This window comes from Vanessa tameamea, chromosome 30 (genome assembly GCF_037043105.1).
Source record: "Vanessa tameamea isolate UH-Manoa-2023 chromosome 30, ilVanTame1 primary haplotype, whole genome shotgun sequence".
NCBI classification, from domain to species: Eukaryota; Metazoa; Arthropoda; class Insecta; order Lepidoptera; family Nymphalidae; genus Vanessa; species Vanessa tameamea.
In genome coordinates, this window is record NC_087338.1 from 876,657 (window position 1) to 902,862 (window position 26,206).

General features: G+C 35.7%; 1 protein-coding gene across 2 annotated transcripts; it reads left to right on the forward strand.

The window, feature by feature from the left end:
- Positions 1-2,398: 2,398 nt before the first annotated feature.
- Positions 2,399-24,892, forward strand: LOC113391706 (anoctamin-4). Of its 2 annotated transcripts, none has more exons than XM_064220018.1 (24): positions 2,399-2,672; positions 3,966-4,090; positions 5,140-5,283; positions 6,857-7,012; positions 7,746-7,931; positions 8,674-8,808; positions 9,034-9,210; positions 11,063-11,214; positions 11,466-11,568; positions 12,248-12,355; positions 12,915-13,120; positions 13,584-13,750; positions 14,094-14,170; positions 14,837-14,977; positions 16,076-16,240; positions 17,422-17,565; positions 18,250-18,419; positions 19,258-19,397; positions 20,720-20,879; positions 21,603-21,648; positions 22,082-22,187; positions 22,840-23,015; positions 23,094-23,271; positions 24,758-24,892. In XM_064220018.1, exons 1-24 carry the CDS (start codon positions 2,399-2,401, stop codon positions 24,760-24,762), a joined length of 3,441 nt encoding a protein of 1,146 aa, XP_064076088.1. In that variant the 3' UTR covers positions 24,763-24,892. The 2 variants fall into 2 exon arrangements, with proteins under 2 accessions (XP_064076088.1, XP_064076087.1); XM_064220017.1 differs by having other exon boundaries at positions 24,782-24,892.
- Positions 24,893-26,206: the final 1,314 nt, after the last annotated feature.

Genomic DNA, 26,206 nt, shown 5'->3' on the forward strand with positions numbered 1-26,206 from the left:
GAGTAGATACTAGTGAAAACATATGATTCTGCAAAATAGATTCAAAACCGACTTTCAAATCATGAAATTTTGCATACATGGAAACAGAACAAAGCCTACCTAACACCTGATCCCCGTCACATCGAGCGGCGGAAACTGGTCAAATTTATTTTGATATCATTATGCAAGTCTGAGTTCTTATAAATGTGTCTTACGTGGTTATATTGAATTGGAGCCTTTGAGAATGAATCGCCTTAAGACTCGAATGAAAAAGACTCCTGCCGAGTTCTTATCGGCCGTCTTCGCCAGTCTGACGTGTTACATTACGATCTGATGGTAGATGTTTTATAAACAATATGCTAGTACAATTCTTATTGTATAAATATTTAAACTTTTTATTTAATATATTTAGAGACGGGCGAACCGAGCCGCAAACCTGATTCTATGTGGTCAACGACGTCCATAGAAATTACCAGTGTAGGAAATATTAACTTTTCCTTACATCGCTAATGCGCCACCAGCCTTAGGTGCTAAGATGTTATATGCCTGTGCCTGTAGTTACACTGGCTCACTCACCCTTCAAACCGGAACACAAATATACTGAGTATTGTAGTTCGGCAGTACAATATTTGATGAGGAGCCTATCTACCAACACGGTTGTAATATCATACAGTGATAATGTCATGTTATTTATTATTATTTGTTATACATAATGTATTTTATTAAACTTTTTTAAAAAACTGGACCAATTTTGATTAATTTTGTGTGTATAGAGTTAGGTTCGGATCGGACTCAGTAGGTGGTACTGTGATCGATCTCCAGGATAATTTTTAACAAATTTCATAATAGTAAAAATTATAACGTCTAAAAGACACCATAAGTCGTCAACATACCAAAAGTGAGATACGAAGTGAGTAATATCACTAGGTTTTCGATATAAGCGAGAACATGCTTATTCGTAGATTTAATGACATAGATATTGCTAGCTGTTCTAGCGTCGTACGGTATTGATTGGGCCATCGCGACATCGGTCAATATGCCCCAACCTGTCATTTCAAATGCCCTATTAATATTATACAATCCAATCCGCCCTACTACGCTTGAGATTATCACAATATTACAAATGCGTAAGTAACTGTCTGTTTGTCTTGGTCAAACTTTTATGTATTTCGGTATGAAGTTTGAACTCCAATGAAGGGCACATACTTTCTTTATGCCCAATACCTCGAACGCGAGTAAAGCCGCAGGTGACAACTAGGCTTTATATATACATTGAAGTGGCTTCCGGTTACGAGGCTCATGATGGGAAGTGACGACGTCCATGGACATCCCCAACATCAGAGGACTTGATGAATAGCTGTTTTATTATTATATAAAATATATATTTTAACTTCTAAAATAAGAGTGATAAAATTAAAAAATATATATGATGTACATTACCATGCAAACCTCCACCGAAAATTGGTTTGAACGAGATCTAGGAAGTAGATTTAAAAAAAAATACACTGTTATTAAAACATCGATCAAAGTTACAACGAACTACGAGAACTTTTATATTATTTCACTTGCTGCTACGTTAAAATCGTTTCGTAAGTAAGGCATTGTTTCTCGTAAAATGTAAAGGATAAAAATTGGTTATTGTGGGTTATCCCTAAGAGATATACTGTCGTGGACTCTTTTGAAGATCTCTTTAAGGTGTACTGTAGTACATTATTTTGATTTATCTCGTAGGATTGAGCCAGCATTTGGAATGTAAGCGCAAAAAATGTGTTTATTTGCGACATAACTTCAGAAATCTCTAAAATGATCAATGTTTCTCTACTATAATATGCAAGTATTACACATATGAAGCTTCCTCTTGAATCACTCTGTTTATTGATGATAAACCGCATTAAAATCCGTTGCGTAGTTTATAACCTTTTTAACTTTGCCGTTTCATAAATTCAAATCATTTGTAAAAAATACATTGGTAAAGAAGGCATATTATTCGATACAAGATTATACAGATGATACAAAAGCGTGGAGTTAATGCTTGTTGACTTCCAGGCAGGATGTATTACAACCATATATAATTGTATTTAACTAACATGACTTTGTATTTTTAAATATTGAAAAAGAGTAACTTTTGAGTTTTTTGCCGGTTCTACTCGGCAGAATCTTCACTTAATATACTTTGTTAAATGATGTTCTTATAAAAGCCTATATTTTGATTTGATTTGATTTGATAAGTAAAGGATCTAAACACACAGACGGCGGAAAGAGATACTAATAATGTTTCAAATCTGTCGTTCTGTTATGGTAATTTTTTTATAAACATATTTTTAAGTGTTGTGTTTTTTTAAAAATTCAGAATAACTTTAAAGTCATTTATGTACCGTAGAAAAAAGTAAAAATTCAACTATTCGTTGCAGAAAAGACGATGGACGATGGCCGAGAAATAAACGAAGAAATAACAGTCAAGAAAATTATATCAAAACTCAATCAGCGAGCACCAAAACAGTTCGATCTCTTAACCAGAAACCGTCATAAAATCGGACAAACAGCTGGCTCCGTGCCAACACGAAATCTTTTGGATCGAATTACGTTCGAAAGTGAAAATTTAAAAGGGAGTCACAGTGAAAACTCTTCTAGAAGGAACAGCGATGATGGTGGACGAGCTAAGAAGGAAAAGTGCATATATGACGGACTCCCAGGTATCATATTGTTTTAAAATTGCATTGCCGTTTGGTGGAATACATACATTCTACAAACTTTCTCCTGAAAGGGAGAAGAGGCCTTAGCCCAGCAGTAGGAAATTTACAGGCCGTTAATGTATGTGTGTACTGCCGTACTACATATATAATTCATCTCGTTTTGGGCGGTGAAGGAAAATTTCATGTATGGAAAAAATATCACATCTGCAAAAACTGAAAATTATCAAATCCAAACTCCACACGTAGAGCACGTTAAAGCCTTCACCCAACAGTGGGTTTGACAAATACTATATAATTTATCTCGTTTTGGGCGGTGAAGGAAAATTTCATGTATAGAAAAAAATATCACATCTGCAAAAACTGAAAATTATCAAGTCCAAACTCCACACGTAGAGCACGTTAAAGCCTTCACCCAACAGTGGGTTTGACAAATACTGCCAATTTATTATAATAATATATGATGACTTTAAAGGATATACATATTAAAAAAGAATATCACCGTGAGACAGTTGTTAAATGGTTTATATTGGCAAGTAATTAAATCAGTAGTTTAACTTAAGACATTTAAAACGCGTAAAATTCGCTTCAAATATTTCAATGAAATTTTATTTCATGAAAGTTAATCAATTAGTCAGTATTTAGTACATATTTAAAGATGTAAGATTTGATCAAGAAGATATATTTTGTTATTTTATATCGAAATAATAAAATCAAAAAATGCCTAGCTGAATACTAATTAGACCGGCCTAGGAAACGAGCATCTAATTAAGGATAATAACAATAACCTTGAAGGAGTCAAGGATGAACTGGCACTTAGCTATTAAATAATAACTTTAATACAGCATGGGAAAAAGTACATGCAGGCATTAAACTACTAAACTCAAACAAAATAATACCACACGCGTCACGTCTAGAGCCGAGATGGAGCCCAGCTAGAACGCGTGCATCTTAAATGATAATTTAAGTTCAAACACGGACGAATACCGCTGAATGTTCATGTGCTTAATTTGTTTTTATATTAAACAGATCTTGTGTTCAAGTTATATCTGGTGAAGGTAAACATCACGAGGAAACATCCACGTGTCTAAATTTAATGAAAATCTGCCACTTCAACCAATCTGCATTGGAACAGCTAGGTGGAATGAGCTCCGAAATCTCCTCAAAGGTAGAGAAGGCCTTAGGCCAGTAGTGGGACATTTAAAGGCTGTTACGTTACAATACGTCTATGGAGATTTGAAAGCTAAATTTAAATAAAAAATCCCTGCTAGTATTATTTTCTTCTTGTAATTTCAGATGGTACCAGCTCAGAGCCACCAACAGCTGGCATAGCTAACTACAACGCATGGAACGACGTAGCCAGTTCATCTTCAACTACTAGAACGGAGCTCAGTACGTCTGATGAAGCTGTTAACGATCACGTAAGCTTTGTCCTTGGAATTATTGCTTTAGAAAAATACAAAAGGTTATATCATGTAGATGTACGACCGACCAAAAAAGAAAATTTATTCAAATTTGTGATTCCAAAAAGGTAGGTGACAACTCATCATACTTTACCTATAGCAATGCTTAGTATTCCGGTTTGAAGGGTGAGGGTCAGTGTAAGGCAGAAGGGATACAGCATCATCAGTTCCCATGGTTAATAGCGCATTAGCGATGAAATTGTTGGTGCAAATCTTACGGTGTCAATGTTTATGGATAGTACCCACTGACTATGAGGTGGTCAATTTGTCCGTCTTTTTTTTATATTGTCTGGTATGACACATGACTCCACTCCACCTGATGGTAAGTGGAAGTGGAGTCCAAGCGCGAATACGACTAGTACAGTAAGCAAGAAAAAGCTGCACTAGTCACCCTCGCCGGCCGGCCCGCAAGATCACCTCTTCACGCCTCGTTTGAAGGCACCCAGGTCATATGAGGGGAACACGTGTGCTGAAAAAAAAGTAAAAAAAAAAAGTAGAAGACATCACATGGTTCATATAAGATGTACTTTATATTCCATACACCGTAAACACACTAATCATTCCAAATCACAAGACTCCTAAATATTTCAGAAAAGCAAAGTTACACTACAAGAACCATGTTAGGTATGAAGGTTAAAAATAAGCCAAGACTGTTAAGTACTGGAAGGAATTACGAACTACTAGGACAATACTGTTGAGTAATAACATGTTCTAGAAGAGTGAACACTTCTTACAGCATTAATGTGCTGATAATTCCACACCAACATCGAACTATCTGAGAATTTCTTGAACAAACGAATACTTAACAATTTTTACGAGCCTGACCTAGACATTTGAAACCAGGATATAATTACATAGCCACTAAACTTACGACGCAGTTCTATAATAATTATTCTCTTATAGTTTCTTGCATCATTCAGATTCTGCTGCTGGTCTGAGCTGACCATTAGGTGAATAGGAAGTCTTTACAGCCCAACCTACAATTCTCCTTTTCGTTTCGGGTGTAGATACGAACGCGTCGCCAAAGCCACGACTCCGCTCTACCCAGCACCCCAACCGACCGATCAGCTTGGAGATCTACAGATAGTCTCGCTCCAGATTCAGCTTTTGGAACATCTCTGGCAGATATAATGGAGAGTCCCGCTAACAAGGTATCAAATGTTTTACATTAGAAAGAAATATTTTGAGGTTAAATTAAGATTTCGATAAATTGTCATATTTTTTTGATAGCTGTTTTTACATTCATTCATCGAACGAGCTAATCAACATATCAACCCAATGTGAAAAATGTATTTGCTATGGGTTAGGTAGCTATTTTATTACAAAAAGTTTTAAGTCTCATATAGACTCAGATCAGATCTCGTTACGATATACGGGGGCGGAGTTACATTTCTCGCGGGTACCGTAAGGAAAAGAGAACTTATACTGTTCCTGAAACTTTTGCTAACGATATTTCAGTTATACATTTAGTTTATATATTATAAACCTTGGCATTTTGTAATCCGAAAAAAATTATGACCCGTCTATGACCTTTGATTTCAAAATTTCATATTTTACCACCTGGATGCCAATAAGTACTTTATCAGAGCGGCAAAGTTAAAATATTCCTATTGCGAAATGTTAATTCACAAGAACATTGTTAGGTTTTAGTTGATGGCTAAAAAAACATGTGCAAGCCATACCAGAGGATATGAACTGCCACTAAATAGATAAAAATGAATCAAAGGGAAAACACTCACTACGTAACTAGGTATCTTATTGGGATAAATCCGCTTTCGTACACTTCATATAGTTAATTTTATGGCTTGAGTCCGGCTCCAGTTGCCGTTTCCACAGAAGATTAGACGTTTGCACACGTCATAGTACAGGCGTTTGTGCGCAAACTAAACTTTACTCTGTACCTCACTCTCATAATCCAATGGGACGGGAAAGAGTTCCAATGATCTCTGTACTTTTCGAGGCATGGAACCGTAAAAGTATTTCAAACTCCGGGCTACTACTGAGAAATTCTCGACGGAAAAACGAAATAACTTTTTAATTTGGTCTGACTTCAATTTTTCAACCTAGGACTATATATAAAGAGGTTTATAACAACAAATAAATAATAATAATAATAATACGTATCGAAAACTCAATCGGACCAAAACATTTAACCTATTTATGGAATACTGATGGAGATGTTTTTTATACCTTTTATTACTATGTTCAGAATGTCCATTTAAAGAAGACCAATAATCAGGTTTTATATTTTAAAATCCTATTGCTGTTTTGTGATCGTTCTATAACCGAGATAGCCCAGTGGTTATAACGCGACAACAAGCGCCACTGAATTTTCATGTGCTTAATTTGTGCATTAACGACATTAACGACCATTAAAGTCGTATTCAGAAGATTCTACGTCACATACTCGTACATGCGACTTCGAACGTTTTTTCAGAGACATATCCGATGGTGCTCTCTAAACAAATTCCTCATCGTCCTTTAATTCACGTATAAACTGTTCTTCTTATTTGTTCCAATAGATACTTACCTTAAGTACTATTCGACTAAAGACCTTATTTTCCAATGATAAATATTAAATTTTTTTAATATTGTATTATGTTCTCATCATAGCACAAAACCACATTAAAATGTCAATTAACAACAAAAACTGAGTCAATATCATCAATTTTATTTGATCCTAATTAGGATTCGTCCGTTCGTAATCGGATTGATGATCTACAGATACATCTACGAGAAGACTTAAGATCTAGAGACAGTTCAGAAGAACGGAGAGCTAGAATGAGTTGGAGGTTAGTGAGAAACGTCACGTCTGCGGCTGGGGCTTTCAATAAACGAGAAACGCTCGCCTTACCTGGTACGCCGTTACCCAATTTTCAGGTAAGTAACGATTTAATTTAAGGTAAGCACCTTTTAAACACATTATGATAGTACTACCAGAGTTCAGGCTTGTAAATATTTCAAAAATAAATACAAAGTAGATTTTATACGTAAAAGTAATAAAAAAGCAAATTGCGCACTCATAGTTGCATGGGACGGCAATCCAACTCAATCGGAGATTGAACGCCAGCAAGATCAGCTCCCTAACTTGACCAGTACCTTCAGAGTACAGATTCTGTTGACCCGACCTCGAATTTAAATCTGTGTGGTCATAGAAACAGTGTCATAGGATCTGGTCACATTAATTTGACTAAAAAGATTTAGTAGCTCAATTTGGGAGCCGAGATGGCCCAGTGGTTAGAACGCGTGCATCTTATCCGATGATTTCGGGTTCAAACCCAGTCACGCACCACTGAATTTTCATGTGCTTAATTTGTATTTATAATTCATCTCGTGCTCAGCGGTGAAGGAAAACATCGTGAGGAAACCTGCATGTGTCTAATTTCAACGAAATTCTGCCACATATGTATTCTACCAAGCCGCATTGGAGCAGCGTGGTGGAATATACTCCAAAAATCTTCTCCTCAAAGGGAGAGGAGGCCTTAGCCCAGTGGTGGCAAATGTACAGGCTGTTAATGTATGCTCAATTTCGCATCACGTCAAATCCATCGTAAGAAAAAAGTAAGTTCTATTGCATGTAAATAATCTTTAAGCTACTTTTTCTTATTTACAGTCAACATCGAACAGTCAAAACTCAAATTACCCAGAAGAAAGAAAACCTTCTGTTCCAAACTCCGTACCGAATACTTCTGCGCACAACTCAACTGCGCACAGCTCTGCGCGTGATTCGTTTACCCAAAACCCTTCTGAACCAAATAATAATAATGAAAAGGATAATATCGGTGAAACGAGTGCAGAGGTAAATATTAACCGTATTTTCCATATTTATAATTTAAGCAAAAACTGATGCAATTTTGTTTTTGTTTTTTTTCAAAATAATGTAGGCAGGATGCCTGCATCCTGCCTACGTGTATATACAAATTGTCATATCGATTAGTATCGAAGTCTAATCATTTTCTATGTATGTAAGAATATTTACTAACAGTCAAAAATACACAGACGAACCTTTTGGCATAAGAATTCGTTATCAAAGCTGTTGACTTGGTGGACGGCTTAAGTGGAACTGTCACGGTAGCATGCGAAAGCGATCCCGTGGCGCCCGGCAAATTTCGGTGTACTAGTCATCTTGGGCACAGGCGAATCCCACACACTTCACGTGGAAGGAACGCGTAATGTGTTCTTCCAACGCAAAAAAGGGGCTTATTCTAGTTTGAATGGACACAATCAAGGGACATAACATCTTAGCTCCCAACATTGGTGGCGCTTTGACGATTTAAGGAATGGTTAATATTTCTTAAATCACCAATGTCTATTTGTAGTGGTGACCATTTACCATGATGTCCACCAATCATATTAAAAAAAGGTTAAGTACTTAATAATTTATTAGTTTCTTACTTAATTAATCGTCATCCTAATATTTGCTTCTATAATATAGGCCTCCCCATTATTCCCCCATCTATTTCTTTCCACTTCTCTCAGTCTGGTCTTCTCAGTCATCAGGCATTAGCTAGCTATCAATCAATATATTTTTTACATTCAAGGGCTTAGATCCCGATTCACTCATGTTCCGAGATGGTAGGCGTCGCATAGATATGGTTCTGGCGTACGAGGAAGAGGACTTCGGGGTGATGACCGAAGCAGAAGCCAAGAAGAGAGATCACAGGAGAACTTTTCAAGTACGTTAACGGAATAAAAAAACATTTTTAATAACTAAAATTTACTCAATTTAAGTAGGCTCTTACAAGATTTTGAATCTACATTTTACAAGATTATAGTATTATAATATTCTAGTGACCAGAAATGGCAAGAAGATCAGTCAGAATATTTTCCGTCATAATATATTTACGACTCCAAATTCAAAAGTGTAAAAAGGAGTTCTTTTGATCACAATATTTTTCCAGGAAAATTTAGTAAAGGAAGGGCTGGAATTAGAATTAGAAAACAAATGCCTATCCTTCGACGGGAAGACTTGGTTCCTTAAGATCCACATACCCTGGAAGACTGAAATGAGGCTGGCCGAAGTGATTGGAATGAAATTACCGACGAAGAGATTCATCACCATTTCGGTTAGAGCGTGGGTGAGTTTTGAAACATGAGATTTTAATTATGATGATAATATATGAATATGATTTATCTCTTATATTGAATGATAAGTTTGGTATCAATAAAATACATCTTTATCAAAGATTGACGTGTTCTATTCCATTCCTAGACCATTCCTGCTCATACATCTAGACAAAAAGTATTTTAAATATTAGTATTAATAAAAGCAGAAATCAAAATCAAAATTTACTTTATTCAAGTAGGCTTTTACAAGCACTTTTGAATCGTCGTTTAACAAACTATATTAAGTGAAGCTACCACCGGTTCGGAATGCAAATTCTACCGAGAAGAACCAGCAACAAACTCAGTAGTTACTCTTTTTCAACATTTCACAAAAATACAAAGTCATGTTAGCTAAATACAATTATATATTATAACAATAACAAGTTGCTACACAAGAAACAATTTGGATTTACAAGGGGTCGCTTGACAACTGACGCTGGTGTTGAGCTCGTTAAAAATATTTGGGCCTGATAAATATCAAGGCCTGGGAGGAGTCACAGGATGCCTTAGGAATATTTTGTGATTTATCTAAGGCCTTTGATTGTGTGCAACATGAAACTTTGGTCAGGAAGCTTTATGGAATTAGGGACACTGCACTCAGTCTTCTAATTTCGTATCTGAGCAATCGGATTCGGAAAAAGATCTCCCGGGTCTCCAGTTACTGTGGGGGTCCCTCAAGGATCAATTCTTGGACCATTTCTCTTCCTTGTTTATATAAATAACCTGCCACATCTCCTAGGTGATAAACTCGAGATAGTATTGTTTGCTGATGATACTTCTTTAATTTTTAAAATAAAAAGACGTCTTTCAATATATGACTATGTGAACAATGCTCTCTCTGAAATAGTAAATTGGTTTAGTGTTAATAATTTAATGTTAAATAGTAAAAAGACAAAATATATTAAATTCACTCCCAATGTAAGATGTGTCAAAACGAGTGTACTTTTAAACGGGGAAGCATTAGATGTTTTAGAATCAACAGAGTTCCTTGGTATGACAATAGACTCTAAGCAAATAAATTGACGAATAGACTCAGCTCTGCAGCCTATGCGGTAAAAAAAATAGACTTTTGACTGATGTGGATACGGCTCGCCTTGTGTACTTCAGTTATTTCCACAGTATAATGTCGTATGGCATCCTACTCTAGGGTAATGCAGCTGACATTAATACCATTTTTGTACTGCAGAAGAGGGCTATTCGTGCAATTTATAACCTGGGCCCAAAAGATTCGTTAAGAGGTAAATTTAAAGAAATTAAAATAATGACTGTCGCTTATCAATTTGTTTTTGATTATGTTATGTATGTACGCAAAAATATAGATGATTTTCCCAGAAATTGTGACGTACATTCTATTAACACTAGGAACAAGAATAAACTTGTTACTCCAAGTACCCGATTACACAGAGTTAGTAACTCTTTTTTGGGACAATGTATACGTTTTTACAACAGGATCCCAGAAAACGTTCAAAATTATTCAATTATAAAATTCAAAAGAATCGTTAAAGAGTGTTTGTGTGCTAAAGGATATTACAACACTAATGACTTTTTAGTTGACTGCACACTTTGGGAATGAAATGATCGCCTCCAGGCTGCTTCAAATAGCTAAAATATAATTATTATTGTACATGCAAAATGAAAAAATAATAATATATATCCCGCTGAGTTTCTTTCGCCGGTTCTTCTCAGGTCCGAGGTGTTAAATTCCGAACCGGTGGTAGATTTTTGACTATCAATAAGCAAGAGTAAACACTTCTATATTGAATAAAGATTTTTGACTTTGACTTTGATATGTATTTGGATAAATGTTGGTATTCTACTCCTCAGAGCGACGAAGCACAAGCCGAAAGAGACAAAACATGGTACACAAAATGGCGAAGAAAATGGAAGGACCTCTACGAATATGAGCACACGAGAATCGAACCGGAACCCTCGTTTTACACGTCCACTGAAAAGCAAGGTGTGAAGAGGGAAGAACAGTAAGTATACTTAAATGACCTTAGAAGTATCCATGCTTCCCCCATCCGGTAAATTTGATGGAATAAATTAGTTGATTTGAAATTTCTATTAACTTCGATGGTATTTTTCTTTGATATATTTTAGTAAATACAAGATACAGCGGATAATACAATATTATTAACATTTTAAAATAATTGTATGTAATTAATTATAAATACGTTAATTGTCTCACGTTATGTTATAAAAATTGTACTAAAAAAAAATCTTTCAGATTTTTAGTAAAAGACAGATACACGCAGTTCTCGCCCGCGCAACGCAGTTACCTCGTTATGCAAATACTCCTCAGAGTTCGTTACGACAACAATGAGATTAAGGTAGGTTAATTTTCAGGAAACAAACAATAAAAAAAAGGGCCTGGACCTTTCTTAAAGGCCGGCAACGCATCTGCAAGGTTGCAGATGTCCATGGGCGGTGGTAGTCACTTTCCATCAGGTGACCGTCCTGCCCGTTAGCGTAATAAAATAACACATAAACTAATCAAGTTCCCACCAATATTATGAAAATTTACCACTCTGTTACACTATTTTGTCATCTGGTAAGGTTTAAACTCGCTATGTATTATCAAATAACTTTTGTATTTATTTAATATAAATGATTAAATCTTTGTATATCTATTTTATGAGTTCATGAGTCCTATTAGTGCCTTCCAACCCGCATTGGAACAGCGTGGTGGAATATGCTCCATACCTTCTCCTCAAAGGGAGAGGAGGCCTTAGCCCAGCAGTGGGAAATTTACAGGCTGTTTATGTTATGTTATGTATTAGTGCCTTTAAACCGTTTTGATACTACCCACAATATCTTAATTTTCTTTTTCTTTAATATTTATCTATATTATATTTTTGTTATAATCATCGTTGATACTTTTGCTTGCTCAGTTTAAATCGTATAATTTTGTCTTTTTAGTAAAATACTGTAATTTGTTCGACAATAAACATTATTTGGCAAAAAGAAAGTTTTTGACGTTCATAATATTATTTTGATACAATCTTACAGATGGGTATCCGTAGGTTACTAAATGACGGAACCTACTTGGCTTGTTTTCCTCTACACGAAGGCAGATATGACTTGGATATGGAAGACAAGATGCAGACGGATCGAAGGGTGAGTTGATTTCTGACTACAATGACAAAACTTGACAAAGAAACGTTGTTTCACGGGAGCATCTGCTTCTATAGTATCAACACTCTAAATATTTTACTACTGGACAAATATATCATCTTAATTTGAGAATGGAGATACTCTATCCAACACGACCTTGTTCAGGCGCAGAATTCAATGTCAATTAGACATTAAAATGTTTTCCTTCACTAGCAAACACGATATGAACTCCGTTTGTATATATATTTATGCAGTTTGTAAATGTCTTCATCGCGTGCTCACTTCGTAGGGAAACCTGCGTGTGGCAATGTTCACAAAGAAAAAAATAATTGGGGAATAAGGTCCAAAGGAAAAACCAAAAAAAGGAGATTAGGCTTTAATCCATAAGTTGCAAAATCATGGGCTGTTAATTTTTAGGTGTCTGTTTAAGAGGTGCCCTGTTAAAAAACAGGATTATATGTACAAATTATACATAAAATATGTTAACGACAAACTGATAATACTAAAGTGTAGTGTGCACTTTTTAGATCGTTTTTAGAACTGTGTTTTATTATTTTCTCAGTTACTATACTTAGAGTGGGCACGTCCTTGCAAATGGTATAAAAAGCAACCGCTTTGGCTTATCAGACGATACTTCGGCGAGAAAATCGCGTTATATTTCTGTTGGCTCGGCTTTTATACGAAGATGTTGTACGCGCCGGCGATCGTCGGTACCTTGTGCTTTTTATACGGCCTGGCCAGCATGAACTCCAGCGATAACATTCCCAGGTAAGTTTCATTTGCGTACAATATAATTGACTCGCCTGTCTCCCTTTATTCAATTTCATATTAACAGTAAATGAAAGAATTAACCGTTAATTTAGATATTGACTTTCGTAACAGATCCGAAAACTTATTAGAAATATTATATTAAAATATCTGATATATATATTGGCAATTGAATTAGAATCATGAAGTATCACGTAAATCACGTAACTGGTAAATTATAAATATAAATATCGTAATGTGAAAAACACTCAGTAAAATAAAAAAAAAATAATTAAATAACATTTGACAAAAAATAATCAATGTTTAAAAGGTCACGCATCATTAGCAGAGAAAATCAATCTAGACTTGTTATCTATTAAACATGTTTGTTCAAAATTTTAAGCCCTCACAATCGCTAATCTCACGTCACGTCACTGAAACTTACCAAAGGTAAGGTAAAAGACAATTACGATTTAACTTTTAGCAAAGAAATATGTGATATAACCGGTCCAGGGAACACGACACTGTGCCCGCTCTGCGACAAGGCCTGCCAGTACCAAAGCCTCTCCGACTCTTGTCTCTTTGCCAAGCTGACGTACTTATTCGACAATCCAGCGACCGTGTTCTTTGCAATATTTATGTCGTTTTGGGGTAAGTATACATTAAATTGTTTTTAACGTAATTATTTTGTGGCGTACGTTACATATCAATAAAGTAGATTATGTCAAACTAAATATAGTATGTTTTTTTTGTCTTTAGTTTAATGTGCAGGACCGGATTTGGAACTCTGAAGGCCCTGGGCAACTGAAGAGTGGAGGCCCCTAATTATTATTTTACTATTCAATTAATGTGAACAATAATTTATTTAATCTTTGTATCAGCGTCTTTTAAAACAATAATATAGTATTTCATTTTAAGAAGTCTTTTTTTCATCTTGCCTTTTCTCCATCGTTATCTGTATTATATATTTAATCTATTTGTCCACATTTTGCAGCAACAACGTTTCTTGAACTTTGGAAAAGGAAACAATCGATTTTGCGATGGGAGTGGGATTTAGGGGGCGTTGATCAAGTGAGTATCATTCAGCATCGCTGAACTCCGACCGCTGAGATAACATATTTCTGTCATCTGTCAGTTGGTAATGGTTGTTAGACTACAGCAATAAACAGTTGACAATAAATAACACATTAAGAGCGCTGTGTGCATTTAAATTGATTTGCCTGTTTTTCCGAAAGTCATAGATCAATTCAAATACGCAGTTTTTAAAAAAAATCAATATGAAAAACAGTCGTGGTAAATATTTGTTTTCGAGTTTAGCTTTCATTTTTTGATTATGGTCTGGACTCTGATATCCCTGTACGCAAAGTCGTGGCGTAGTTTCAAAAAAGTCCCGCAGATTTTTTTTTCGCCGGTTTATATCAGGTGCGTGGTGTTTCTTTCCAAGAAAGTGGTAGATTTTTTTGGCCGTTAATAAGTAAGTGTAATGCTTCTATATTGAAGCACTTACCGATTTTCAACCACTAATCAAACAGCATAGTTACAACAGGGTAGTTTACAACCCCCGTAATCGTCGCCGAGACAAGGTAACCTCTCTGTGGCCTTTTTCCAACGAGATTAAAAAAGGGTAGTTTGAAGTTTGCATAAAACCATACCCAATTCCAATTACAAGGTCATTAAACAGAACTTACCTGTCAATTAAATAATAATAATAGAAGGTCATTGGTAATATAATTACAGGATGAAGATCCACGTCCAGAATTCGAGACTTCAGTGAAGACATTCCGAACTAACCCAGTCACCAGGGAAAAGGAACCCTACCTCCCCGCCTGGCAGAAGACCATGAGATATGTCGCGACAAGTTCAGCTGTTCTGTTTATGGTATTCTTCATTTATTAATCGATTAATTAATTATCTATACTCTGTTCAAATCATAAGAGGAGAAAAGCTAAATAAATAACATTTGACAGCAAATTGACGCGATATCATTGGTCGAGAGCTCGATTAGTCTATGATATTCGTTCGTTCGTTTCCTTTTGAACGTCGTCGAAACTGTTATCGGAATTTTGGAAGTAAAATTAAAGTGGAAATAAGGAGTTAAGCGTCATGGTGTTGCATTATAAATAAATACATATTAATCATAAACTCTTAATAGTGCACAATATAGCTGTGCAATTAGCAAATCGCATGAAATACGTAAATTTAAGGTTTGTTTATCTTTATTCCTACTTTCATTGGAATAAGCTATACAATATCTATGCAAAATATGTCTGTTTGTATGTTTGTTATTCAGTCAAGCAAAAATGGCTAGAGTAATAATGACTTAACACATACGCTGTACACCTGACCCTCCCATAACACGTGATCGAAGAATAGCAGTAGACGAGAGGGTACGCTGCAAAGAAAAAGCGAATACTTGAGGGCACAAAGTCCAAAATGCTAGAGCACTAAGATTTAAGACTATAGAAGGAATCTTCTAGTATTGAAAAAGAAACTAACATAATATGTTCTTAATAAACAAGTAAGGAGTAACGTCATGGTATATGCTCCTAATCCTTTCAGGAGAAAAGGAGGATTAAAAGGAGATCACGTAACGTAACAGCTTGTAAATGCTCTGATCTTTTCCTCTTGATAATAATGGATTCTTATCACCACGCTGATCCAATGGGGTGTCCAATCCGACACAGATTTCCTCACGATGTTTTCCTTTACCGCAAATAAGAAATAAAAAATAAGGTCCATGTTTCCTAACCACTAAGTCATCTCGGCTGTAACGCACTCGTATAACATAATAGTTTTCGCTAGCGGCTTTGTTTACCTTTTAGGGGTTGGTCTTTAAATGTAACCTATGTTCTTTCTAAGTGTTAAAGCTTGCTTAATAATAAAATTTCATCAAATTCGTTTCAATGGTTTTGCCCTGAAAGTGCAACAGACAGACAGAGTTACTTTCGCATTTATAATATTCAAATGCTTTTATAGATAACCATAGTGATGGGAGCGGTGCTGGGTACGATCATATATAGAATATCCATGGTATCAGTAATCTACGGTGGCAGCGGTTTCTTTTTAAAGAGGCACGCGAAAATATTCACCGCCATGACAGCGGCGCTGATCAACTTGATCATCATTATGATTCTCACTCGGGTAAGTTCAAATTTTATTCACATACGACAATATTTATTTCCTTGGTGGTAGGGCTTCGTGCAAGCCCGTCTGGGTAGGTACCATCCACTCATCAGATATTCTACCGCCAAACAGCAGTACTAAGTATTTTTGTGTTCCGGTTTGAAGGGTGAGTAAGCTAGTTTAACTACAGGCACTAGGGCCGTAACATCTTAATTCCTAAGGTTGATGGCTCATTGATGATCTAAGGTACAGTTAATATTTCTTACAGCACCAATGTCTATGAGCGGTGGTGTCTGCTTACCAAGGTAGATGGCCCATTTGCCAAATTAAACATGTCATTCTCGCTTGTCACTCCAAAAGGCTAATTTTAAAGTAAACGAAACTGAGAAACCGCTGCTCTTTATATAGTCATATTATATACTAAAACCGTCTCCGAAACGCCTTGTATCTCCTGCTTTAAGTTTTGTGTAAATTGGCTTAGTAGTTTTTTTTCAATTAGACGTGTATTTTATTATTACTTGCTAGTAGGGTTTTGAGTAAGCTCATCCGTTCAAAATCAAAATATACTTTATTCAAGTAGGTTTTTATAAGCACTTCGTCGTCGTCATTTTGCAAAACTATATTAAGTAAAGCTACCACCGGTTCGGAATGTAGATTCTACCGAAAAGAACCGCCAAGAAACTCAGTAGTTAATCATTTCCAACATTTAAAATACAACGTTATCTTGGGTAAATAGTTTTTTTTTTTTTTTTATAATATATCCTAGCTGAAGTCAACAAGTATTTCCTCCACGCTAGTATTCCACTAGTGAATTATTTTACTAACTAACCAATCAACTGCAAAACTTTGCAATACTCTGTTTGTGAGTTACTAAGTTACTGGAACAAGACATATACAATTATAGTCCTCATGCAAATTTACGTAACGTAGCCTGTTCTACGGGCCACTTAGTCTCAATAACATCGACCAGTCTGCCTTCCTGTTAGAAATTAATAACATTTATATTCAACTGACTGGTAAGTTTAATTTAATTAACAAATTATTGATATAAGTAAATTCATTTCAAAAATCAAAATATACTTTATTCAAGTAGGCTTTTACAAGCATTTTTGAATCGTCATTTAACAAACTATATTAGGTAAAGCTACCACCAAAGCCCATTGAGGGATTATCATATAGAGATTGTTTTTTTTTTCCAGATCTACTCTAAAGTAGCAGTTTATTTAACAAATGTGGAGAATCCGAGAACACAGACGGAGTACGAGGACTCGTACACGTTTAAAATATTCTTCTTCGAATTTATTAACTTCTATTCTTCCTTGATTTACATCGCCTTTTTTAAGGTAAGTAATAAACTGTTGATATCCCACTGCTGGACTGAAATCTTGTATTTTAAGCTTATTTTATAATACTGCACTAATGCGGGTTATGAAATATGACGCATACATTCATTCAAACATTCCTCACGGTGTTTCCAACGCCAAGCTCACATCACATCACAATCTAACTACAGGCACAAGGGACATAACATTTGACACCCAAGATTGGTGGTGCAATGGTGGTGTAGGGGATGGTTAATGTTTCTTAAAATGCCAATGTCGATGGGCGATGACCATCAGGTGGGCCAAGTACTTTAAAAATAACGAAAACTCACCTCCATTTTTGGTTCCGCAATCATCGTTTAAGTTTCTGGCTTAGTAATCTCATGACTCCTGTCTTCTTTAAATATTATCCATTATGGTAAATGAGCTGTAATGTTAAAATAATAAAAAAGACATGACAGACCTGTATATCGTTTGTTGAGGAGCTTCGCGAGTTATTTCACCACGCGGGTCCAATGCAATCGGAGATATCATCCATTTTCCACCACTGAGTACTAGACGAATAAACAGGAAGTAAGCACACGAAAATTCAAAGGTGCTTTGGTGTCGAACCTCCAATCCTCCGTTATACCAGCCATTTTTTAGCCAGCTTTTCAAGTATATGGAGTAAAAAATTAGGGAATGTGGATATAAATATGATTCCAGGGTCGCTTCTTCGACTATCCAGGTGATGATCAAGCGAGGAAGTCTGAGTTTTTCAAACTCAAGGGCGACATATGCGATCCAGCCGGATGTCTCTCTGAGCTCTGCATCCAACTCGCGATCATCATGATTGGGAAACAGTGTTTCAATAACTTCGTCGAACTGGGTTACCCGTACGTATAATGATATCAAAAAATCTTTGATTTACCAAATATGTATTGAAATTTATTGAACGAAGTTGTATTAAATAAAAGACACATTGAAAAAAGTTAACAACGACAATATTATGAAAATCCTTTGTGAATTAAAACGGTATCCATAAATAATCTTATATAAAGCCATATTAAATAGAAAGGGACAAGAGATAGACAGAGAAAAGTCGCGGGGAGGAGGCGTGACGCTTATTCCTCTCATGACGACATTTGGCAGTTCACACCACTGTGCCGCGTAAAAGTACCAAAATTCTTCGTTCCAAAAATGACAATTACAGTAGCGGACTAGTACAGTGTGACACACCATTAAATGCATATTGCAACAAAACAATTTATTATTGAATGACAAATTAATGAAGGTAGAAGAATAATAAGAGTTCAAATTCTATAATATCACATCTACGAATGTTGCTATTAAATTATGCGTCTCCAGGACATATTCTAGAATAAGCTAATAAGTTCTCGTGGTGTCCTCCGATCAGTCAGACCGGACAACACAGTTCTATGGTTCAGGCGTGTGTGACCGAATATAGTTGAACTCTCTCTTCACTCGTATAATCCGATGGGACGGCAATCCACCACAACCGGAAATGGTTTACGTGCAGGTCCTCCGGCCTTACGCGGTGAGACCGCCAACTACCAAGTTTTGGACTTTTTCGCAACTCGACATGCACAGTTTTAGTGGTTAGCCAATTGACGAGGCAATCAAATGATAGAAATACGAGTGTCGTAACGCGGACGGTAGTGTCTGCGGAGTAGCGTGGGTAGTGGGTACTGAGCGGTGTCGTGGCGTGCGCAGCAAGTTCCACAACTGGTGGCGGCGGCGCTCGCACCGCGCCGTGACGCGCGACCGCAGCAAGCCGCACATGGCGTGGGAGCAGGACTACCACCTGCAGGACCCCGGCCGCCTCGCGCTCTTCGACGAGTACCTCGAGATGAGTGAGTGCCTCCGACCTCCTCACTCCTCACTCCTCACCCTTACCCACCGACGTCGTCATTTGCAAGTCTTTGGGGCCCTATGGAAACTTTTTAATTGTAATATTACTGATATCTTGAATTATTTGAAGCTCCTCCCGCTTCAGAATGTAGATCTTACATTTAAAATTTGCCATTAAATAAAATTGAACTCGCGATAAAATAGTATTAATGAACGTTAAATAAAGCCTATATTATACAGAATATTTATATAGAAGAGCATATAAGTTAGTACTCATTAATGTTTATAGAAGATATATAAAATTAATTGTATAATATATTTATTATATGTAGTATATAGCTACTATACTATACGTAGTATGAAACTAAGTCTTTTCCCGCCATGTTCACTTAAATCTCTTGAACGGCTCAACGCATTTTAATGCAGTTTTCATCAATAAAGAGAGTGATCCAAGAGGAAGGTTTATTTGTATAATACATGTATTATTATTACTTATATATATATATATATATTATAGCTTCAAGTAAATAGGAACGTCAAATAATTAACAATATTTAATATAGTTTACAATATTTATTTTTCCAGTTTTTGTTACAATCATCCAGTATCTTCCGCTCTTCAACTCAGATTAACAATTCCCATGTCAAATTCAAAAATATTCTTCCTCTACTTTTATTACAAAAATGTCAACCAAAAAGTATTCATCGCATCTATATAATTCTGTGATTGAATATAACTCAATAGCTATAAGCTATACAACCTTAAATGATTATTTATAAATATTTTATATAAAATAATTTATAGGCTTACATTATTATATATATACATTTGGAAATGCAAATGAACCGAGAAGGCTGATTTTTGGATATGTTGTAGGAAGGGCTTAGAAAAGCTTAACTTGAATTTCTCGATCTCGATTTCCTGTGTGCGTTCGCCACCATCTTGAAAAAAAGATTTGATTTTTATTTTTTTGCGCTAACTTTGCAGTGCGTTGTGATACAAGAATTATGATAAGGTACATTTTGCTTCATTTACGTTCTACAATTTAGATCCTAAACATTTTTCATCCACCGTTCTCAATAACCATCAACGGTTCTTCTCGACAGAATCGATATTCCGAACCGGTGGTAGCTTCACTTAATATACTTTGGTATAAAAGCCTACTTAAATAAAGTATATATTGATTTTGAGAAGCCTTTGTCTAAAAATAAGTTAACCTCTTTTTTTCACAAAAGGAAACTGTATTGAATAAAATTTCAACTGCTTTTTATAATAGTCCAAAAAAGGATGACAATTTCCAAGTATTTCTTTTCTAATCTTCTAGTCCTGCAATACGGTTTCGTAACGCTATTCGTAGCTGCCTTCCCCCTCGCCCCACTCTTCGCGCTGTTAAACAACATCGCGGAGATCAGACTCGATGCCTACAAGATGGTCACTCAGGCGAGACGGCCTCTCGCGGAACGGGTCGAGGACATTGGCGCTTGGTAAGTGCCAATTTTTAATTTTATAGATTCGCTGACTGGCAAAGTGGCCGCTGCTCATATATGTTAAGCACTGTAAGAAATATTAACCATTCTTTACATCATCAAAAAGGTCACTGACATTGCCAACTAAAATGTTATGCCTCTTGTGTCCAGGGCCGGATTTAGGGGAGGGCAACTGTGGCATCCACAATAGAGATTCTGAGGAGTTTACAATTTAATGTAATATATTTATATCTAGATATAATCAAATTATAATTATGTTACTACTTACTATTTTAAAAGTAAATAAAATATAGATTACTAATTAAAATTAAAATATTCAAATTAATTCATAATATAATTATTAGAATCTCCACTCCTCTGTTGCTCTAGGGCCTCCAATCCTTTGTGGCCCCGGGGACTCCAGACCGTTAAATCCGACTCTGCTTGTGCCTGTAGTTACACTTGCTCACTCACACTTGAAACGGTACAATACTAAGTATCTCTGTGTGTAGGTAGAATATGTGGGTAGTACTTATTCAGAGCCTCCAATCCATCAAGCCTTCTCAGTACTATATCTATGCGATATTACGTCGAAAACATACTTCACCAGATATGTTATATTAAAAACGTTTTTATTGCTTTAATTTAATTGAAATCCCATTATATTCGAATCAATTTAGTGTTTGATCGATTAAAATTGACTCGTGTGGTGTTGATTCAGTTTTTTTTTTTTTTTTTCAGGTACGGAATCTTACGCGGTATAACGTACGCGGCTGTTGTTTCAAACGTGAGTTTTATTTCGTCTAAATTATTTTCAATGATGACTAACAAGGCGATCACTCCAATTATCAGAGATTTTTATTGTACAAGAAAGATTTATCCAATTCAAAAATGAACTATAAACAAACCTTAGATTAACATATTCCATATGATTTGCTAATGGCTCTGATATATTATGCACTACAAACAGTTCTTGATTAATATATCATTATTTATAATACAACACACAACTTTAATTTTACTTTCAAAGTACCGATAACAACATCGTAAACTTACTGAAATTAATTCACGAACATCACAAATAATTCAAGACGTCGACCAATGATGTCGCGTTATGAATATTATAGATTCTTCTCGACCAATGATATCGCGTCAATTCAAGGTCAAATTTGTTTATCTGTCTTTACAGCGATTTTTATTAATTTATTTGTATTTTTCAGGCTTTTGTGATAGCGTACACTAGCGATTTCATACCACGTATGGTATACAAGTACGTTTATTCCCCTGACAACACGTTGGCTGGTTACATTGACCATTCTTTGTCATGTAAGTAAAGACAATAACACTATTTTCAAGCACTTATCCCATTTCCCAAGCTGTCATTCAAACTATACGTGTCCGATGTATCGAAACCAATCTAAAATCGAATATCAGATGTCATCGATTTGATGTTGACGTGTAACTAAAAAAAAAAACTAAAAACTATGAACATCTTTTTGGTACGTCAAAGCATTCAAAGTACGATAACATTAAAAACATAAAATATTCGCCCTGTCTCTCTTTAACTTTACAGTAACCCATCTGTGAGAAAGAGATGAAGCGAATGTTAAACCGATTTCGATATCACATCCGTTTCATCTCTTTCTCATATAGCGTACAATGTTAAGTCGGCTGTCGAAAAGTTAAATTTTCTGACGGCGCGAATGTCCAAGGCAAATCCGAAAATAAAAACAATTTCCACAATTTTGGTATTATAGATATATTTTGTAAGCACAAACCCGATACTAGTCGCAGGACACATTCGTGAAACGTCAAGAATTGATATGCGATACTGACTATAATAATTATTATATTTAAAGGATCTAAAATCAAAATAGCTTATCACTGTAATTCGGTTTACAACATTTTTCGATTGACATGCGAAGCGACAATGACAGTTAATTATTGTTATTTTAACATAAATATGATGTGATTACAGTATTCAACACATCCGATTATCGTGAAGAGTGGGGCGCTGATGAGAACGAAGTTGACCCCCCCGTGTGCGCATACCGGGGCTACCGCAACCCCCCACACCACGCCGACCCCTACGGCCTCTCACCACACTACTGGCACGTATTCGCCGCGAGATTAGCTTTTGTAGTCGTCTTTGAGGTAAGTTTTCGATTCATTACGGGATGTGACCAATCACGAAACAGTTATTTCTATAATAAATTTAAATTCTCCAATCAGCACGTGGTATTCGGTCTGACGGGCTTGATGCAGCTGTTCATTCCTGACGTACCCACGGAACTGAAGATACAAATGCAAAGGGAGACCCTATTGGCCAAGGAAGCTAAATACGAGCACGGCAGGCGACGCCTATCCACCGAGTACAGACAGCTCATCAGCCAAAATAACGAAAATAACGGTAAGATAACGTTCAAATTATTATTCCATTCTAATGGCATCTCTCTCAAGCCCTGATGATCTTTTGAGTCTGTAGAATACCCAACATGTTCTTCCAAGAAGTTTCTAGAAAATAAAGTCACGGCACTATCCGAAACAGTGATACAACGATGTTAACCAATATGGCAAAGTGTCCTCTACACTTTGTGGTCATCATGTCCAAAATCACCTTGGGATTTCTTTAATCTCCCTGAATAACAGCTTGGTTTATCATCCAATTGAATGATTAGAAATAAACAAAATATGCTGTATTATGAACCTCAAATAGTTCCTGATTAACATATCTTTATTTATAATACAAAACTATTCCACTTTTTAAATTATATATTTATAAAGTTATTATATTTACAATTTTGCCGATTTTTCAAATGTTATTTTTCGTAAACGCATAACGAATACCATATTATGTTGCGTCAGTTAAATGTCATTTTTTTTTCTTGACTTATACTCTAGTTGAAATAGGCACGAATTTTTTTAAAAATCATAGAAAACAAACTCAATTTATTTATTATCTATGACATATAGTCATATTAAAAGGCATCTCTATTAGGATATGCCATTTGTTTATTCTTTTCTTAAGAAATTAGAAGTAACACATTATAAAAATTATGAGGAACAAAGGCGATTCGTCGCAGACGTGGTAGCGCTTGCAGTTGACTACCTTACAATAATGGCGGCGTTCAACATTCCCGCCAACCATCGATACGACGCTTCACCAGACCGACTAACTGTCAAATCTTGTTTCCTCGTAATTTAAAAGATGGCGCTAGCGATGCGCCGTCGCGATAATCGTCATATTTTTAAACTGATAATATATTGGCTCCACTAATAAACATACAATAAACATTCACATACGAAAGTAGAATATATACAATGTTTACTAGTAAGGGAAATTGGTTTTTAGGATGCTTACATATAATAATAAAACAACACTCACATACGTGTTCGCCCGCACACACAGTCACGCACGCATACATGCACATACACTATAAATATCAGAAAAATTTAAATTGGAATTTTCTTTAAGTAAATCGTACTTGGTGTAAAACTATATTGATGACGTCATAAATCTACAGCCAAGCATCAAAACTTATCGTTAATAATGTAGGGTTCTGGTTTGAAGGGTTGAATGAGCCAGTGTAACAGGCACAAGGGTCATAACATCTTAGCTCCCAAGCTCGGAGTCGATTTGGTGATATAAGAAATGGTTTAATTTTCTTAAGTCTATGAGCAGTGGTGACCACTTACCATCAGACGACAAATTTTCCGTCCGCCTACCAAGAAACATTTTAATTAAATTATATGTATAATAGCTTTTATTAACATAGACAATTTCAAATAAAGGAAACTATATTCACAATAGAATTTCACGATTGTTTAACCATATAGCAGCAGTGAGTATTTTTGGCACGTTTGGCAATTCCTTGGCATTTTTCTGGCATTTCAAGGTTAACAGTTGCTCCTCTTCCCAGCGGACTCGAGAGCTGGCAGCCTGCCACCTCGCTGGCATCGCCGCACTTCTCGCGCCTCTGACGCCCTTGATGCGCACGTACCTCTCACACCAACTACTTAAACATTTATAAATTATTTTGATTGATGTTAAATATAAGGAGACCGGGCTTAGAGATCTAAGAGCCCCTGGGGCAACAAAGGACTGTAGGCTCTTTTGATTTTGATTTTTATATATTTATTTAAAGATGGCCTTTTTTAATATATAATAATTGATAAACGTAAAAAATATTAAATTCTTTGCCAATAAAAACGCTGAAAATCTACACAAAAATAATATCATGAAAAAACTAACAGAATTATTTAGTTAAATTTTTCGATTTAATATAAAATAGGGTCCAATTTTTACTCTTAAGCTTGTATTCTCTACGTCCGTCTTATCAATAAAAACTTGTCACTCAAAACATAGTTTGAGAGAATAGGAAAGAAGATATCACTCAGACATATCTCAGATTATTGTATTTAAACAAAAATAAGTCTTAAGTGTTTATTAATATGGCGGTATTTTCTAGTCAATGTGAAATAGTTAATAAATTTTATAATATAAGTTGTAAATAAGATATAATAGAAATACTAATGTTAGATTCGACTATTTCATCAAACAGTCCGGCCGCTGAGAGAACGTGTTTATGTCATCGTCGACTGTCAGTTTATGACGGCTAAGGTATTGACCACAGATCTAGAATACGCTAGATACCGCAGGTTGTTTAGATAGAATGACAGCCGAGTGTATCATATTTTTAATGCCTCCGATGACGTCACCCCAGCCTTGAACATCATAAAATTATTAGTGCTATTTTAGCAACAAATTTACTAATCAATCGTAGCTAATACACTCATTGAATTTAGTACCCTAAAATATTATTCCAGTTTATAACAGCAAAAATAACACAAACTTAGTGCAGGCTTGCTCGGCTTGTGGTATCTAACCTACTTGAAATCTGTGGTAGCGTCACATAACAATAAATATTGCAACAGCGCGGCGTAAGTTTTAAAATATTATTTATTTTTAATAGTGTAATATCTTCTCGTTTTCCTGCAATATAGGAGTGATTTCGTTAAAAGGGACGGAAGTGTGTAACAGAAAGCGCGCTATTTATATTGGCATAAAACGCCCGTGGTTTTGGCCGTCAGATGGTACCAACCCATATTCCGAGAGTATATAAGGTTAATGTTCCTTATTACTAAGGTAAGATGTTAGATATTATACCTACTGTATGGCTCGCTCGTTTTATTTTTAATTAAAATTGTAATACATATTATAAGTTGACATAATAATAAAGTTTTTAATTATATAATTCTTTAGAGAGGCATTCTCTGTGTTAAATGACACTGTCGATTTCAAGAACGCATTCACTCAGCTTGCAGACTTCAATTAATTATTGTTA

Bases quoted from the DNA above. Each gene is read 5' to 3' on its own strand.
- LOC113391706 (XM_064220017.1), top strand. From the start codon at position 2,399: ATGGACGATGGCCGAGAAATAAACGAAGAAATAACAGTCAAGAAAATT. The intron at 13,121-13,583 runs GTAAGTTTCATT...TTTAACTTTTAG, and splicing joins TCCAGCGATAACATTCCCAG to CAAAGAAATATGTGATATAA. The intron at 20,880-21,602 runs GTAAGTGCCAAT...TTTTTTTTTCAG, and splicing joins GTCGAGGACATTGGCGCTTG to GTACGGAATCTTACGCGGTA.